Raw genomic sequence first — 18,652 nt, forward strand, 5'->3', positions numbered from 1 at the left:
TGTTTTATTGCCAATTATTACACAGCTTGGGGTGTTTGCAGTGAATATAAAAATGCATATTTTCCCTTCCTTCTTCCTTTGATTTGTAAATGTAGTAGCTCGTTTTTACAACATGGTAAAGATTTGTTTCCTTTAGCTGATATCTCTGTATAATAGCTTCAAAGTTTCAGTTTTATACAAATGTTAAGAAAGAAAGAACAACTTTGGAGTTCCTGGCAGTGCTACATGCTTCATACCCGGTCCCCTCTTGCTACGTTGTCATTAATAGATTGTCAAACTGTGATTAATCGTTTACAAAGTTTGTTTCAAGCACTTTGTGTTGACTGTATAGAGTGTATTTCCTCAGTAACTGAGAATTATTTTGGTGCATTCTATTCCTTTAAAAAATTTCCATTGTAATATATAATAAAAAGACATACAATTTGTCATAGGCTAATATGTACTCTTAAATGACAGTAAAATCAAAATGTGTATTTTTTGCCCATCACCATATTTAATATCTTATTTTGTTTCGTTAATTTTAGAAACCGTCTGCAAGGATAAAGCTTGGCTCACCCAAATCTGTCACTGTAACAATCTTATCAAATGACAATGCCTTTGGAATAATTTCTTTTAACATGGTATGGCTTTTTATATGGTATATATGAAAATTTTAGAAAGCATAAAGGTGAACTTTTCAAAGATGCTGGTTAAGTGTTCAACAGAATCCCTTGAAAACTGATTCTGAGTTACATCTTTGAAAACACCTCTAGAGGTAATTAATACATAGGTATGTAATTCATACATATATACAGCTTTATTACTTCTATATGCTTTTAGGTGTTGAGATGTAGCCTGAGACCCTCACACTTGGATGAATATTTATGTTGCTCATCTTAAATAGAAAACTTCTAAAAAGTTGTTTAGTCTCACTGCCCCTCATCTCTAAGTCAAGATGTTAATATAGTATGGAAGAAGTGAGAAATAATACCATAAGGAAGTTAAAGATGCGATTTGGAAATCTTGAGAATATATACATTTTCCGATCTTTAGTGAGCAATTTTATACTTGACTCTGAAGCTGAGAGAACACTGTCATGATATATGCATTGTATAACACCTTCTGCGATAAGACACTGGTGTGACTCTAGTGGTGTGGAGGATATTTGCAATAATGCAAAGGTTGTGTTAGTAGAAAGAGGAGCTATATCTCACTGCCAGCATTATGGCAATATAATTTTTGTAGAGGACTTCCCTGAAAAAGCCCAAGAACATGAGAAATTTTTAGCACCACAGTACTAAGCCATGCTGCTCCCTGAATTAGTGTAATTCTTTGAAATCTTTCACCTACGACAGTTTGATAGACAAAGTCCCTTTATAGCTAGTTGCCTAATAAATGACTTTTTAATGGAGAAAACCTATTTTTAACAGGGTTAGGAGCTCCTATAAATACTAGTGCTAATATGCTAGTGCTTTGTATATATTGACTATGTTAATTTACAAAACAACCCCCACTCTACTTGCATGATTTTTTAATCTGAAATCTTTCAAGCTTTTTATTAGCTGAACTAATTGGTTGCTAGGAAATGTATGCCATCAGTGGACTGGTTTGCAGATTGGATTAACTTGTCTGTGGGAGTTTGGTATTTCTATGGTAACAGTTTCTTCCTTCTGCTGTGATATTTGATCTGTGCCTGATTGCCTGTCCCTTTTCTTCCTCATTAGCCTGCCTTAATCACAGTGAATGAGGCCAGGGGCAGAAATGAATTTGTGCCTCTCACTCTAATTAGGGAGAGGGGAACCTATGGGACGGTCATCGTAACTTTTGAGGTGAGTATATCAAAAAGTCTTCATACCGTAGTCTGTTGGATGAAACTGTGAGGCCATAATCATAACTTAGCAAAGTGTTTATAAAAGTGAAAGAGGGAAAAAATACCTGTGTCTACATTTATTAAATCTGTTTCATAATGTGGAAAGATATTACCTCTCAAATGGAAAATATTGTAATTATCTGACTTTAATTTGGGGAAAAAATAGGAGATATTAGAGAAAACTGAGTATTGTCTGTCATTTAGGAAGATATTTGAAGCAGTATTAGTTGGTATTACTAGAAAACAATGTGTCTGAAGTGCGTAAGAAATGTCTTACTTAATATTTCTTCAAATTTTATCTATATTTTACAAATAAACATGAGTGAGTCTTTAATGCTTGTGGCAACTTTAAACATGTAAGTACAAGAGCTCAGTATTTAGTGAAATTCTGTAACTGTAAGACTGCAGTTTGAATCCCCAGAAACTAAACCACTCATGTTGAATATTTAGGCCGTTGTTTATGTACTCGATTTGAATGTGATACAGGCATTGCCTTTATTGGGTTTTTTTTCTTATGTAGCTCCGATTCTATTACATACTTTAAAATTATATATAAATTCTTTCATATGGGTATTTCTTTATCAGTTATCTGGTCTTATATGTCATCAAGGGTTTAATCTAGACCTGTCAAAATCTGAAAAGATTTGTACTGGATTTTATTGCATACTAAATATAGCATGTATAGTTAAAGTACAGAATGAGATTCTCTGTGTAATTTATTGCAGATCTATGTGTTTTAACATCCAATAAATTTTACTATCTGCACAATGAATCAGGTCCATCTCAACAGTGTAGTTTATGTACGTATGTTGAAAAAATTTACAAGATTTTCTAAAAAAAATCACCATATTGCCTCTAAGTAGCTTCCTAGTCTTTTAGGGTTCACTATTAAATGTAATACCCTTAATATCACAAGTCAAGATAGAAAGGACACAAACCCAGTAACTGCTATTATTTTGTGTTGGAACTTATTATGAAATAGTAGTGATTTAAATTAAATGAGAATGAATATCCTTTCTGTTATGTGAAAGAGTCAATTATGCATCAGTGGATACCAAAGAGTTGTCATAGGCCTATGTGAAAGTAGTTTTCTTCCTCTTTTTCTGGAAATTAATAAATTTCTTCATAATTTCTTGGGAGTGGTTACTCTGACTTACTCCAAAGAAAAGCAGATTTTCACAACTGAATGTGTGTGCCTGTGAGCAGGAGATGACTGAATAGATAGTCATTTGTTGTGCATTTCACACACTGTATATTGGTTATTGTACTTGTACTAGATTTGTATTCCTGTTTTATATATTTCTTATCATAAAAATCAATTCTTTGCAGATAGAAAATGGACCAAACCCAGCTGAAGAAGACTTAAGTCCAGCTAGGGGAAATATTACATTTACCCCTGGGAGATCAATGCTGATTTATAATTTAACAGTGCTTGATGATCAGGTAAGAACAAGCTGACTTCATTTTTGGTTTGGATATGTAGAAGGTTAACTGCTGTTCTGAAGAGACTTAGAATAAGTTACAAAAATGCTTGATTTAAATAAGGTTAAAAGTGCTTCTACTTAATAAAGTGATGTTAAATTGTGGTTCCATGAGCTCTCATTTTTACTCTTTCTAATGCTACCTCTGTAATTCTCATCAGTGAATGTTTTTAGTTTCTGAACATATCCTGGCTGCTCTGAGTAGACCTGTTAGATGCTACTGCAGTAAATGTATAAATAATCAGGAAAGCATTACACTTTTTTTTTTTTCAGATGGAATACTGAGATCCTTGTTGTATGGCCAAGGATGATGTTCTTGAACTAGATCTAGGTTTATCTATTAGACTGCCCTTTCTATATTTAACTTTTCTGTATTTCTTTTTAAATGTGCTCTGCTTTTCCCTAATTGTCTGCCTTGCAAATTCAGGTTATATTTGCATAACGAACCCAGGTTCTCCTTTTTGTCTTTATTAATTGTTTAGGCAAAAGGAACCTAATCATAACATTGCTTACATGATGCATTTTTAATTACATCCTCAGTGATGCCTGTGCAGCTCCTCTGCCTTCAGTTAACCATGCATAAGAATCCAGTTTATTCTTTGTTAACTTTATTGGCTCTCGTTCATGTGAAGAGCAGACACGTTATGTTTGCCACTAAAGAAAGAATATAACACATTGAATATTCACAGAGAAAAGATAGATTGAAAAAAGTTATATGTTTTGATATAGATATGTTTTAGGGTAGAAACATATTTTAAAAAGTACTTCTAAAAATAGATATTCCTAAAAGAAACAGGCAATCTTGTGAAGAGCATGAACACTAGGTGATAATTAAAAATTTTCAATTTTAGATTGGTCTTTAAACAAAAGTGTTTCTGTGTTGTGAGCCTTTCTTTCTATTTCAGAGTAAACAAAACATATTATTCTACTTTTCAATTTGTGATTTTCATTTTTCTTACACATACTTTCCCTTTCTGTTTTTTTTTTAATTTATAATGGGGATGAGAGGAAAAATAGAGGCACCAAAATAAGTAAATGTGATACAGAACAACTTAATGAGGACATTCACAAGAAAAAATTAATATCAAGAAAGTGCCTGTCTCAGAAGTGAGCAACGTTAAAGCAATTTTTGGCATATTTCTGTTAGTTATAAAAAGTGGTTTTCCACATCTATACTGATATTTTTAAAGTTAAGAGGCTGTGACAGACTGGTGCGTAGAAACATCTCTTTCAGATTAGATGTAATATTTCTGTGACTTATACACAGAAAGAAATCTTTAGGCTTTTTGGAAGGATGTGATTTTCTTTTCCCCTGAGAAATGCTTTCAAAGTTCTGTTTCTCAAAGTTTGGTCTGAACAAGTGTGGCTGGTCCACTCAGTGAAAGTCTTTAACAGGTGTGACACGAAAGATTAATTTTGCGTAAAAAAAACCTTTATTGATGATGATGATGGAATTCACAAGAATCCCATGTTACTCTCAGAGCTTAGTTTGAGCTTTTAGGATCTGAAGTGAGGAAAAACAATGAAACAAGTATTTTTCTGAATTGGGTAGCACTTTTCCTACAGAAATTAGGGGACTGCAGATCTGATCTCCACAGCACTACGTTTATAGTAATTTTATTGTATACATTTCCTTTTTTAGTGAGGAATAATGGAAACTTTGTTAAGAGAAAATGAAAGAGGCGAGACAGCACTGAAAATCATTTATACTGTTGTATTTGAAGTTCAACTGGTTTTTTTATTGGTCAGTCACGATGCCATTAAGAACTCCAGAATGTCCCATTTATATGAGATACTAAAATGTAAACTACAACAAGACATTTTGACTGTCTCTTAAGTGTATATTTTTATGGTGCAAGATGGTATATAAATTAGTGAACTAAACAAAAAATAAGTTAGCATCTATTCTAATAAGGTAAAATAACTATGTTTTATCTCAGTAGAGGAGAGAGGTGACTGAGAACTTCCAGATCTCACGTTGACAAAAACCCCTGCATCAGTCAACAACATTATGCAAGTTTAAGTGCCGCAAGCCAAACAAGGGACAAAGAATTGGCATCAGCTATAAAGGCAGTTGCATGCCCACTCTCTTAGCCCTAGAAAAGGATCTGAGGGTGGCCAATTAACAAATGAGTGTGAAAGAGAAGAAATATTAGACAGCAGGGTTTTCAGAACTTTTTTAGCTCGGTAAACAAAAGTGCATGAAAAGGATTTGTCAACTTTATAACAGAGCATTACCATTAGCAAAAAAATCAGTAATTTTTTCCTGGAATTCCTCTCAGAAGCAAATAATACTAGTTTCCAGGAGTCCACAGCAAGGATGAGATGCAAAGATCATAAATGATTTTAAAAGATTTACTTTTAACCTATATGTATTAATAAAATAATCATATTTTTCAGTTAAATAGGTTTAGCAAATCAAGATTTGGGGAATAAAATGTAGTAATATAAAGTAAAAATCTCATCCTTAAGTTCTGTAATTTGTGGTTTATAAGCCATTCTTTATTATCTGCTGCATCAGATACCAGAGAAGAAATAGCTAAAACTAAAATGTAGTTTTAAACAGTCATCTTGTAGAAATGCCAAAGCCTAATTAATTGCTAAGCACCAGAAAACACTTTCTTGGATCTGTGATGGAAGTTTTCCCTGGGGATGTGGGGGTGTGTGTGAACATACAAGTGTTCCTTTTCCAGTTGTATAGGAATGGACGGGCCAAGGAAGGTTGTGTCCATAAGCTGTTCCTGTATTATCTCAGGCATGCATAGAGGTCAGTCAGTATCAACATCAGAAAATCAAGATGTAAATCTAAATAACTGGGAGGAACATTTGTTTCCAAATAGGGGTGGCTTCCAAAAGTAGAGTTTGGATCTCCTCATAGTTTCAAGTTGGAAAGATCCAGTTTTTCTGATTCTTGCCGAGTTTTTATTTTGCTTTTGTCTGGATTTCCACCCTTTTTCATATTACCAGAGCACAGAAATATGTTTTAGAAAATGGAAACGTTCAATTTTGAGACAAGATTTTCAGCCAAAGTTAAAAGAAAGACTTCTCTCCTGTTTGTTTTAATATGAAATGAGCTGTCAAGTTTGTATTACTTCCCTTTTCTGCAAAATACATAAAACCTATTTCTCAGTAAGAGTGTTCTGCATGTATTTGAAATGTGACTTACAGCCAGTTGCTAATATTATTTTTCCAGATACCTGAAAATGATGAATTGTTTGTTGTTCATCTGAGGAACGTGGAGGGAGGGGCTGAAATCAACAACACAAAAAATTCCGTTCAGATTAATATTAAGAAAAATGACAGTCCTGTGCGTTTTGTTCAGAGCGCTTGTATGGTGCCTGAGGAAGTTGACGTGGTAACAATTCAAGTGGTTCGCGGTAAGGATGTCAGTGGAAAATTAATTGGACCTGATGAAGATGAAGTCTCTGTCAGTTATGCCATCATAACTGGGAATTCAACAGCACATGCACAGCTTAATGTAGACTTCCTAGATCTACAGCCAAATACAACTATTGTTTTCCCACCTCTAGTTCATGAAACCTATATGAAATTTAAGATCCTTGATGATGCCATACCAGAAATTGCTGAGACCTTTCAGATTGTGCTTCTTAAGGACACTTTGCAGGGAGATGCTGTTTTGGTTAATCCATCTGTTGTTCATGTTACCATCCAACCGAATGATAAACCCTATGGAGTACTGTCAATCAACAGTATCCTGTTTGCTCAGACTGTTATCATTGATGAAGACCAAATTTCAAGGTACTACAGATATTCAAATATAGTATTTAGTCACTTTAAGAGATTCATTTGGCATTATTAAGCATCCTTAGGATTTCATGGAAAGTAATTATAAAATCACTACTGAAAATATAATGTAGAAATCATTTAGTGTGGTGTTATTATTATCAACTATATCTACAAAGATTTCAAGGAAGTGGGAATGTTTAATTATACAGGAAGTATTTTAATATTTATGAACGGTATATGAAAACTGTAAATATTTAATCACATTACCAGAATACTGAAAAAAACTTAATCTAAAGGCAGGATCAATGACGTCTTGATGCTGCCACACACCAGTTCGTATAAGTGGGAAATAGATTTATGGCTTCCTTCCCTGGTAAATCTTTGTATTTACTATAGATATAATCAGTCTCTGGTGAAAAAAAAAAGGTGTTGAGTGTCTGCCATGAAATACTTACCTTAAACTTAAAAATAAGTTTAATATTTGTAATTCTACAGAGAGATTAAAATCAAAGCTCTGTACAAATATTACAGGCAGGACTGATACACAATATTGACAGTCTCAATAAAAATGTCCACTGCTAGCTACTGGTGGTAGTTCATCCCCAGAGAAATGCATGAAGCTATTGTACTATGAACAATTTCGAAAGAATGTTTTATAGTATGTAGAGCCCAGCACTTCAGTGTTCATCTTTCTTTCTTATCCACAGTAAAGAAATAAGTCTTGCTTTCTAAATTTTCGTAAGTCATGGTTCCCGGACTTTTTGTTGTAGTCATGTGCTTGTCAGATGCAGGAAACATGACATTCCCAGTATCATAACTATCAGTAACTTAATATTTCAGTACAGAGGCCAATAGTTCATTCAGAATAATTATTTAAATGTTCATGCCTGGCAACTGTATTTTGATATAGTCTATAAAATGGTGTAGAAAGTTAATAGAGAAAAAGTTTTCTGAAATTTGTCATGTATTTCTCAAGACAAACATAAAACATGCCAAGTGTCCACTTCTCAGTATCTTCCTCACTGTAAACAAAGTTCTAACAAATATCTTTAGAGACATTACAGAGAGCTCATGAATAGGCACTCTAAGAAAAGTCTTGTATGTGATCATTACACATGATTTCACAAACTTTAAGCCCTGACTCAATGTCAGTTGCAGCACTTAACATTTATTCCACTGAAGTTTGTGTAAATCTTTCAGGGAATCAACAACTAAGCAAGCCAATATTCATTATAATTTTATATTGTGGGTTTTTATTTTCATTCAAAACCGTAGGTTTGAAGGGATCACGATTGTAAGAAATGGTGGAACACATGGAAATGTTTCTGTTACCTGGGTTATAATCCGAAATAGCAGTGATCCTTCACCTGTGACTGAAGACCTTATTCCAGAGACGGGGGAGATATGTTTTGATCAAGGACAGATGCTGGTAACCGTTCCTCTGAACATTATTAATGATGATATACCAGAAGAGGCAGAGCCCTATCTTCTGAAACTCTTAGCTCATACAATACAGGGAGGTGCAGAAGTCAGTGAACCATCTGAGGTAAGTTTGCTTTTAGAATTCTTTTGGATAAGGTAATAATAGGTAATAATTAGGGACTTTACCAGTTTTGATAACATTGATTGATTGGCTAAAGGGTTTGGGCTTGAATATAAATCAAACAAATTAATCCTTAATATAATCTTAATACATAGAGCCATATCCAAAGTATTTGGCTTAGTATAGTATACAAAGCCAGACCTTTTTAATATGGTAACATTCAGCTTAGATTATTCTGAACATACATAGCATTGCATAAATGCTGTCTGGAGTGACTGCTTGCTAAGAGAAGGCAGGAGAGTTATTTTCACTTGCTCATTTGCTGTCTTAATGATTATTGGAATGTTTTACACAGGGTAACAGCTTCAAGAGGAGGGGTTGGTGATTAAGACTGTAACCTCTGAACTGTTAAATAAAGGGTGGCTAGCATTGCTGACAGTTTTGTGAGTCAAGTCCCTACTTTGTTTTTCTTCAGAATGGTTGGAACGAGCTTGGTGAATAAAATGAAATTTTTCACAATCTGAAACATTTTTAAATTATTCACTTTGGCTGCTGAACCAAAAAATCAGTTATTCAGAGCTCATTGTGGCACAGGGATGATGCATAGTGGGAAAGTTGCCACTGTCAGTGTTGTGCTGCTGGTGTACAAAGAATACTTTGGGGCTGTCAATCTGATTTCTTTCTTGAGTGCCAATTCACTAAGAAGAAAAATGTATGGTGACAGTCAGGACATGCTTTTGTGAAAGCATGGAAACTATGGTATATAGTAACTGTGGCATAGAGTAAGTGATGCTGTTTTCTGTTTTGCAGCTTCTGTTTTACATTCAGGACAGTGATGATGTTTATGGCCTAATAAAATTTTATCCTTTGGAGAATCAGAAGATTGAAAGTAATCCAATGGGACGCTTTTTATCCTTGAGTTTTGCAAGGGAGAGAGGAACAGTTGGAGATGTGCAGTTGGTTTATACTGCACTGTATATTCCAGCTGGAGCTCTGGATCCTGAGAGAGCAAAAGATGGCATTCTAAATATGTCTAGAAGAAGCATTCTCATGTTTCCAGAAGGAAAAACACAGGATACTTTGAATATACCAATAAGAAATGATGCATTTCTTCAAAATGGTGCTCATTTCCTCATACAGGTATCTCAGATGTGTTTTGGGGTGGTTTTTTAGCCCATGTAATATAAAGGGTATAATTCAGTAGTGGCTCCTTCCCTTTTAATTTAATTAAAATGACCCTACCTATTAAAAAAAAAAAAAAAAAGAAAAAAATCATTATCTCTATAGATAAGAAAACTTTCTTATTTAGAGACAGCTTCCATAAATATGCCATAGAGAGCTCTATTCCTAATCATTATTTACTAATTACACCAGTTTGTAAAAATAGACTGTTGTAACAGGATTCAGGTATTAATCATGGAATTTAACAAAATGAGATCAATGTTGCGGAAGTTAGTTACCTTTTGAGGTATGTTTCTCTGTCTACCCCTTGGCTTTCATTTTAACCAAAATAAGGTTCTTAAAATTGAATTACAGAACCATAACAAATTTTAGACATTACAAGCAAGTAAATATAAATTAAAAATAGTCAAACATATATTATATTTCACTTATGTATGAATTTGGCCAAAGAACTTAAAAAGTATTTTTTCCAGTTTTCTCGGTATAGTGTTCCTTGCTGCCCTTTGGGGTTTTTTTCTTCTTTTTTTTTCTGTCTGAATTTGTAGGAAGGGATCTTCTGTCATTTCTAATTAAAACTGGTTAGAAAAATTCACTAAAACTGTGTTTTTGACAGAAAACTGGATTTTCAGCAAAAATATTTAAAGAAAGAATTTCCACTTTCCAATGAGGGCTTTTGTTTTTCACTGGAGAAAACCAGGTTTGCTTACATTTTAGCAAGATAGTGTTCAGATATACTGCTGTGGAAGATCTTAGGCCTTGTCATCAGTATTTGTTATGATTATTTTCTCATCTGCAGTTAAAACTGCCCCATAATCTCTACTCCCTGTGATTAACTATGCCACTCTGGTCATCTGGGATGAAGAGCCCAGTTAGGGATCTTGATACACAGACAAAGAGATGACTTGGCACATCCAAAGCACAAATTAGAGAGGCATTTCTTAGTTCCTTTAGAGGCAATCTTTTAATTTTAGGTCAGATGTCTTTAGATTTTTCAAATGAAGATGTTGATATTTAAATCCATAGGTTTAAAATTTGCCAGGTTTTGTCTTTAACTTATAGTCTACTAAAGATGTTTTAATGGCTTCTGAGACCTTGAAAAGATTTCTTCCCTCCACCTCCTTCTCCCCACATTCTGTTAAAAAATTTTAAAAGAGAAAAAAAAATCCTTGCCAGAATTATAACTAGAATGCAATTTTTGGCATTCACAGTTAGATAAGGAATTGTGTTCTGGAATACTAGAACAGGTTAATATATTTTACATCTGCACAAGATCTGAAAGATCTACAGAAGAATTAAAATGTCTCATTCCAAGCCCCTTTTAAACAATACATTACAAATAACATTGCAGTGTGGACTATGAACAAGACACACATATGATATGTACTTCAGAATGCAGGCGCTTTGCCTGGCTTTTCAAACTGCGGATTCCAGGGAGGCGGGAGGGGGTGAATGTTCTGTATTTTCTCCATGAACCATAAAAATCTTTTTGTTTGAATAAACAAAATCAGAGGGACTTTCCAGCACAGAAAATTCATTTAGAAACTCATAGAGAAGGACGAAAAATACCCCTATTTATCACTATGACAATCCTTCTGCATTGTGAATAAATGATAATCTCAGTGAACATGTTTAGAATGAGAAGATTACAGCGTTTGTACTAGGCACAATAAAGGATCAACTCAGGAATCAGGGTAGGAGGAGTGGAGGAGGAAATGAAGCTTAAACACAACTAGAGAATGGATAGAGGAACTGGAAAAGTGAGATTAACATTCTTCAGTGACATCTTCAATTAAATAGCCTACTGTAGTCTGAGGGGCAGTTTTTTGTATGGACAGGAAGATTAACTAATTTAATAAACTACTCGTCATTATTATTCAATTCACAATGCATTCTTTTTTTCCTCATGAGCTGATTTGCTTCAAAAGGAAACACTGAACTAAAAAAAATATTTCTTGGTTCTTCATTAATTATTACTTTAATCTCAAAGTTACTATCCAGGGTCAGAAGCACTTAACAAAGTGAACTGTTTCAGCTGTGTAGTATTTCATAAACTTTACTGAGCTAACACAGTGGTCCACCTGCATACTGTTAATGGCAGGATCAGGCCCTACTCTAAAAGAAAGCTTAGAAAACAAGCAAAACAAACAGTCCCACCATCTATTCCTCAGACTCTCAATAACTAGCTGGTGTGGTTGAGAATCACTGAATACAGTATCTGTAAAACAGTTCCGTCTATCATCAAATAAAATGTGCATGAATATTTTTGTGTGTTACTCACGCAATGGTAGAACAAAGTATGATACAGCCCAGGTGTTTTATATAGATTGGCTTTAAGAATTGAAGGACTTTAAAACTCAGCAGTTGAAATGGTGATTCATGATCACTATATGGATTTAAATAAGGCCACTTTCCCCTCCTCCAATAAAACCTTACTGTATGATAACATCTGATAACTCCAAGCAAAAAACATCCTTGTGGGAGTTAAGGGTGGTTGTTATTGGGGGTTCATGCCCCAGTGAAATGTTTGCAGAAGGATATGCAAATCAGTTATGGAAACATTTATTATAATGATGCATGTAAACAGAATCACGTGGTATAAATTATATTTGAAAGAAATATTTAAAAAGGCAAGTCTTCCTCTCCTTGCCGTCTCAGTACTGCTGCTGGGTTTAGTGAGTGATATGTCCCATTCAAGGAAAGGGTAAACATTTTTCTATTTCCTCTTAGTATCAATAAACAATCAGAAGTATGGTAACACAAGAGGAGACTGCAGTTTTGAAATACTGTACTGATTTTCAGTTCTGAATACAATTCTAATGTATTAGTTATTATAAATAAAGAAGTCCTTAAAGTTGTATGAGAGAGGAAAGAAGATTGGATCTTTTTTTGGCTTCATCAGAGTCTGTAAATTACTATGGTTCCAGTGACTTCAGCAGACTTTTATCCATGCGGGGCACAAAAAATGAAAGTTAGGACAATAGCTTGGGCCACTTGTCAAATCAGTACAGTTATTCCTAGGTCTAGTAATGAATCAGCTGATCTAGAAGCTTCATTCTCCCTCTACAGACATTTAGTTGTGTACACGAACATGATTTGTCTAAGAAGTATACCGTTCTGCTGACAAAGCTCAACGGTATCCTCTTCATTTCTTTGACAGATCTCCTTACACATTTTTGTAACAGCAATGTTGCCAACAAGAGAAATTTGTTCTGGAGATGTTTTGCTCCCTGCATACAAAACTTACTCTGCAATGTCAGAATTGTTCTGACCTGGTACTAAGGCTTCTTATTTCTCAATTTTTTCTTACTTTTTCCTACAGCTGGAAAAAGTTAAGCTGGTGAATAGAATTCCTCTAGTCCCACCTCTGAGTCCTAGATTAGGTGAGATTCGAAATATTTCTCTGAGGATTACTCCAGATATTGCAAATGGAGAAATAGGCTTTACTAGCAATCTTCCAATTATTCTTTCTGAGCCAGAAGATTCCGCTGCCACAGTGGTAAGTAAACATTTTTATATTGTCCCTCACTATGGAAAATTTAGTTGGGGAAAGCAAAGTTTGCTATATTCAGTGTAACATATGAAGGTTAATGCGAGGAAAATCCTTCCTCTAAGTTCTGCCTGATCCCAAATATTCCCTCGCTTTAAGGGGGGGGGGGGGGGGGGGGGGGCAAAAAATTGCTTGTGAAACTAAGGTCTGAAATAATGTGTTAGTCATTATCAGAAAAGTGAGGTTGATCTTTGCGTTCTCTGTAAGCATCCAAAACCAGTTAGGTCTTGATGCTTACACAGAACAAAAGATGCTGCAAACAGTTTTAATCTCTCTCACCAACTGCAAAGGTAGTAATGTAAAGGAGGACTGATACTGGTCCTAGATTTCATGGAAATGTCTGTGTATGTTACAGTTGACTGCCTTACATATGAACATATTTTTTGGCTCGCTGGGCATGTTTTACAACAATTGTGCTTTTTAGGTTTCTGAGAACCCAAAGAAGAATTTTCAAAAGCATTGCCAATCCATATGAGTGCCTTAGTCCCAGCTGGAGAAACTTTTTAAAAAAGTTTTTTTCCATACATTTTCACTTTTTTCCCTGGCTGTCTTCACTGAAATCTTCCCACAAATCCTGAATCAGATAACTTGTTTCTCATTCTCAGATTAAAACTGCTAATTACCTTAAGTAGAGTACAGGTTGCACTGTACTATAATAACCAGAGTAAAATTATGGTAGTTGTATTTAAAATCCAAGTTGTGTCTTGAAGAGGTGGGCACTGATTAAATCAGTCATACAAGGCTCTTTGTGTTTATGGTTGCTTAGTGATTTGTGATATAAATAATCTGTCATGTCCACTGTCTAAGTCTGTAACTGATAATTGGTGAAAAAGATAAGATTCAGTATATATTTTTATTGATACGCCATCTTTGATTTCATATCGTATCGATAGGTATGAACACCAAGCTGAACATTTTGAGGCTCATATTCAAATAGTAATTTGCAAGGGGGTAATTGTTTTTTCATCTAGTTTTACAAGTTACCACAGATTCATGTGTTTCGCAGGTTTCCATTGCATTGCATCGAGATGGGACTGATGGTCAAGCAACTGTGTTTTGGAGTTTGAAACCCTCTGGTGTCAACCAAAAGGCAGTAACACATGATGATATAAGTCCTTTTAATGGCTCCGTTGCTTTCTTATCTGGACAAAGTGATACTACGATCAATATTACTGTTAAAGCTGATGATATACCTGAAATGAATGAAACTGTGTTATTAACTTTGGACAGGTATTGTACCCTAATCTCTATTCATATGTATCGGTTGTAATACTCAATTTATATATAACAAATCAGCACAGTATTAATTAGGAGGTATTGCCTGTATTGCGTTGATAAGTGCCTGAAGGAATATTAGGCCCTTCATTCAGACTGTGTATGGATTCTTCTTTGACTGGAGATCAGTGTAAGAAACTGTGTTGTATTTTTTATCTAATTACTTCATTTTGTTTATATTTTGATGAAAATAATGTATGCTATTTAGAAGTTCTTTCAGCTTTGATCTTTAGTTATAGGTCTTGGTTATAACACATATCTTTTCAGAAAAGTAATATTTAGTGAGATAATCGGGAAAACTATAATGAGGAGTAGAAGGCAATACATAACTGTGTTTCTGTCAGAAAAAGGTTTATAGCTAGGTTGTCATTGCAGAATTAGATCAGCATTTTATTTGTTTGATCTGCACACTCAGTGTTGCTTGCTCTTGATAATTGGATACTTCCATCACAACTCCTGGCTTCCAGAATAGCCCAGTGTGACCATTACCACACTCTTTGGCTACAAAGAGAGCAATGGTGTTTTGGAAGCACAGTGTTGTAGTCTCCCTTCTGCACAAAATCAGGATTATAGGATAATTAAGGCTGTGAGGGACCTCAGGAGATGCTATTATCTGCATGTGAGCCCTACTCAGAACACTTAAATTAGTTCATATCCAGGAGTGTATTCCCTCTTTGATTTACTAACAAGAGAATCTTGGCTATGTCTTCTGTCCTGCTTCCAACAACTCAATTGTATATATAGTTTAGAAATGCCACCACTTCTTCTACTACCTCCTATTAGTCTAACGTATATTTTCCCACTTTTTCTGGAGACATACTAATAGGTGTCTGCCAGCAGCAATGTCCACATTGAACATCTACTACTTACAGAGTCCTTACCTTATGCAGAAGTACTTTTGTCCTATATAGGAAGTGCATAGTAGCTCTTGGGAGCTTCAACACCAAATACCCATGGCGATTACATATTAGCAAACGAGCAACCAGCTCCTCAAGCTGTTGCTGATCCTGGTTCAGAAAGCCTGTTTTTTGAACATCATTCTATCACACAGGAAAGATGTTATTCCATTGCAGGATTGGCCTGCTTCTGTAAAAGCTGGCTGGTGGGTGCATCTAGTGCAGAACGAGTTTTTTCATTCTGCCCTGGCTACTCACTACGTTGAAAAGACAATCCTGTTCAAGACAAAAACAAATGGAGACTGTTGCAAGCAGTTCTCTGCTTTCCAGGTTCATGTCAAGGAATTCATTAGAGTCTCTGGAACAAAGGGGGAAACTAAGATTAGAAATGATGATGGAAGTTGTGAAGAAGTTGTGTATGAGGTTGCCAAAAAATGGGAGTGGAAAGGTAGGAAACAAATAAGTAGACAGAGGAAGTGGACAGCGTAAAAGGTTAGCTTTTTACGTTCTGACAGCTCTGCAGGTGGGTCTAACTACAGCTTTCTGCCATTTATTCTGAGTAGTAACCCTAGGCTGTGCCTTGAAAATGATGGCTGCAATGAGGATTGAACTGGCAGCTGAACAAACGTAACCACTGTTCTGCTTTTACTATGTATGGTGGGAGTAGCAGGTTCTGCTGATCATGAAGTGGCTGGTAAAAAGTGTGCCAGCAGTAAGCAGCTTTCCCACACTTGGCAAGGTCAGAGAGTGAAGTAAGGAACAGGTGGTCTGGCCTGGAAAAAGAAGTAAACAAGGAGGAGATAAAATCTGAACTTTTCTCTAGACCTGGATAGTGTCCCTCAAGGCTATGAGTGAAATCTGGCAACTTTAACATCAGCAGAAGCCAAGAATGAAATGACTGCAAAGATCGTCCTTTCAGTACTGGAGATGACTCTTCAAATCAGGGTTGAAGGATACTGGCAGGGTTATGTGTGTAAGCTTGTGGTATTGCTTTCTGCATAGTTTGTATTTTCTGGATGAACAGAAGATTTCGGTTTCCAAGGCTGGCAGCCAGCACCTCGCAGCAGTAGTGAATTAGCATGAAAACAAAGATGCACTGTGCTGTGGATGTACTCGTACTGTTCTATAAATTGTAGCATAAGTCAGTAGGAAAATAGAGCATGTAAGAACTTTAATGAAACTATAGACATAGGAATATGTTCATAAGCATTCTATTTATTGCAATTAGTAATAGCATGGATAAAATAATAAAAATAATTAGTTCTAACAAGGATGTGTTATTTACAACTCAGTGGTGTTGTTAAGGCAGTTTACATTTTAAACGAGCTTTAGTTGCATCCATAACTGTAAAAGAAACTTTCCAAGCCATTAAAAATTTCCAAGTCATTATATTTTCTTTCCTTGTTCTATGGCCTCTGTCCATGGGCTGTAGATATTAAAAATAACTCTGAATTACATCCACAAAATGGAGGCCAATGTATATAATGAAGAATATGCTTCCAAAGAAGACAGATGAGTAATAAAGAAGCAAGACAATCCTGTACCTGCTGAAGCTTCTTCATATTTTCTTTTTTTAGGAGCAGCTTCAGGTTGAATGCCTGCCCATATCTGAATAGGCCTGAATTGAGAATAAATAAAGCCAGATGTCTGTAGTGAAATCTGTATGAGAAAGACAAGGCCTTGGTCTTCTTGATGAATGTAGGTGGAACAGGCCATGGAAATTGTGTGTATGCTTTGTGAAAGCATATATAAATACTAGGGCTGTTCATTTTACCTGGTAAGCACAAATAGAAACCAGTTTTTTAAAAATCTGATTGTTGTTTTTTCCTTCTGCACAACGTATTCCGCTACTGGCAGTTGTCATCCCCTCAGTAAGGTGCAGATACACAGCTATTGATTTGGCAGTTGGTGCAAGTGGAGGGCTGGGACCTCCGGGGCACGCGGGTTGTGTTTGCACTCTTAAATGAGTGGTGGTGAGAATGAGAACTTGAGGACTTTGGGATCTGCGAACAGCGATATCCTGATGAATTGATTTTAATTTGTGAAAGCGATAATCTATGAACAGATGACTGTTTAAATAGTCCTTATGCTCAAATTTTTTTTGAGTCATGACTCATATAATTTAGGATGCCGGAACAGATCCATGTACGTATGTTATGAGCTAAATCTCATTTACTATGTATAATAAAGCAAAACTGAAGCAGCGTAACGTGGGGATTTTTATAGTTCTAGTGATTTCTGTGATGCAATACAAATTTCCACAGGCTGAAATTCTGTCTTGAGTAAGTTCAGAAAACAGATTTTAAAAAATCTGCAAATGCAAAACATAGGTTTGACTATTTCATTATGAAATGTCTGGTAGTTTTTTTACATTTTTGTTTTTAAGAGATTACTTCATGTCAAAAAGTTAGCAAATCATAGAAGGCCCATTTAAAGCACTGCATACTGCCTGTGGTCCTTAATTCACGGCTCAGGTGATGTTTATATGTTGTGGGTTGCTGTCTGCACTGGCATGCACAGAAACACTAATATACTGTTTAATGGAGCTGAGATTTTCTCCTAACTTGGTGATTTCCTGTGGCTAGTGTCTGTTTCAAAACCGTATCTATCAGTAATTTTTCTGTTAAGTAATATGTGTGAGGCTATAGGTTTCAGTGTAAACCATTGGCTTTTTTCCAAGGGTTTGGTCAGACTTCGTTTCGATGGGGAAAAAGTTATTTGAAAATAGTAGTAGAATGTTGAAAAGAGTGCTACTGGACACCTACTGCTAGCTTTTATTACTTTTCAAAATAATGCCACCATATATCTCCTGCTATGAGTAACAAAAATTAAAATAGCCTCCAAAATCAAATAATTTGTGGATTAAAGCTGGAGAGAAGGTGTTCCCTCTGATGAGAAGCACTGTGGAATTTATAATGTGGCAAATCCTGCTTTAATACTGTTCTTTAAAGCTAGGTCCTGCCACTAATTAAATCAGTAGATAATCCTGAAAAAATTGAAGAAGGGGTGAACCCTGACTACAAATCTAGGAAGCAAATTGAGTAACATTCCAGAGGCAATCTGAATGCACCTTTTCTGAGATGCCCTAATAGAAAAGAAAGTTTTTGAGAGAAGTGTGTTTTTAATAGTAAC

At 35.3% G+C, this 18,652-nt stretch overlaps 1 protein-coding gene across 1 annotated transcript in view; it reads left to right on the forward strand.

Moving 5' to 3' along the window:
- ADGRV1 (adhesion G protein-coupled receptor V1) overlaps positions 1 to 18,652 on the forward strand; it is a 293,978-nt gene that overhangs the window by 14,782 nt on the left and 260,544 nt on the right. The window contains exons 4-11 of the mRNA XM_075488638.1: positions 525 to 620; positions 1,704 to 1,808; positions 3,179 to 3,292; positions 6,524 to 7,089; positions 8,353 to 8,623; positions 9,431 to 9,760; positions 13,122 to 13,298; positions 14,356 to 14,579. Of these exons, the coding sequence (XP_075344753.1) occupies positions 525 to 620; positions 1,704 to 1,808; positions 3,179 to 3,292; positions 6,524 to 7,089; positions 8,353 to 8,623; positions 9,431 to 9,760; positions 13,122 to 13,298; positions 14,356 to 14,579 (1,883 nt within the window). The remainder of the gene's footprint in view (positions 1 to 524; positions 621 to 1,703; positions 1,809 to 3,178; positions 3,293 to 6,523; positions 7,090 to 8,352; positions 8,624 to 9,430; positions 9,761 to 13,121; positions 13,299 to 14,355; positions 14,580 to 18,652) is intronic.

Source organism: Mycteria americana, chromosome Z (genome assembly GCF_035582795.1).
Source record: "Mycteria americana isolate JAX WOST 10 ecotype Jacksonville Zoo and Gardens chromosome Z, USCA_MyAme_1.0, whole genome shotgun sequence".
Lineage (NCBI taxonomy): Eukaryota > Metazoa > Chordata > Aves > Ciconiiformes > Ciconiidae > Mycteria > Mycteria americana.